The sequence below is a fragment of the Apaloderma vittatum genome, unplaced genomic scaffold (genome assembly GCF_000703405.1).
Source record: "Apaloderma vittatum isolate BGI_N311 unplaced genomic scaffold, ASM70340v1 scaffold26638, whole genome shotgun sequence".
NCBI lineage: Eukaryota > Metazoa > Chordata > Aves > Trogoniformes > Trogonidae > Apaloderma > Apaloderma vittatum.
In genome coordinates, this window is record NW_009731652.1 from 1,764 (window position 1) to 2,056 (window position 293).

Sequence of the window (293 nt, forward strand, 5' to 3'; positions counted from 1 at the left end):
CTCAAAAGCCGTGGCAGGGCAGCCACCCATGGGTCATGCTTTGGGTCCCCCCATCCTCAGTGCAGGACACAGGAGGTCACAGCAAGCTGGTGAGCAGAGGAGTCACCCTCAATCCTGGTCCAACTTTGGGCACATCTGCTTTAAGCCCCCAAGGACCCCCATCCCTTCCAGGAGCAGGAGGGGACTCACCGCTCTGGAGGAGTCTTCAAAGTCAATCTGCAGGTTCCCCATCGCCTTGATGATGGCCATGATGGACTGGATGGTGTTGCTGTAGACAACAGCTTTGTACTGCC

At 57.3% G+C, this 293-nt stretch overlaps 1 protein-coding gene across 1 annotated transcript in view; it reads right to left on the bottom strand.

Annotated features, from left to right (window-relative positions):
• Positions 1–293, bottom strand: part of LOC104278337 (guanine nucleotide-binding protein G(i) subunit alpha-2-like) — a gene marked incomplete at both ends in the record, with an annotated part of 5,372 nt that overhangs the window by 305 nt on the left and 4,774 nt on the right. Inside the window, one exon of the mRNA XM_009875280.1 lies at positions 190–288. Within this exon, the coding sequence (XP_009873582.1) occupies positions 190–288 (99 nt within the window). The remainder of the gene's footprint in view (positions 1–189; positions 289–293) is intronic.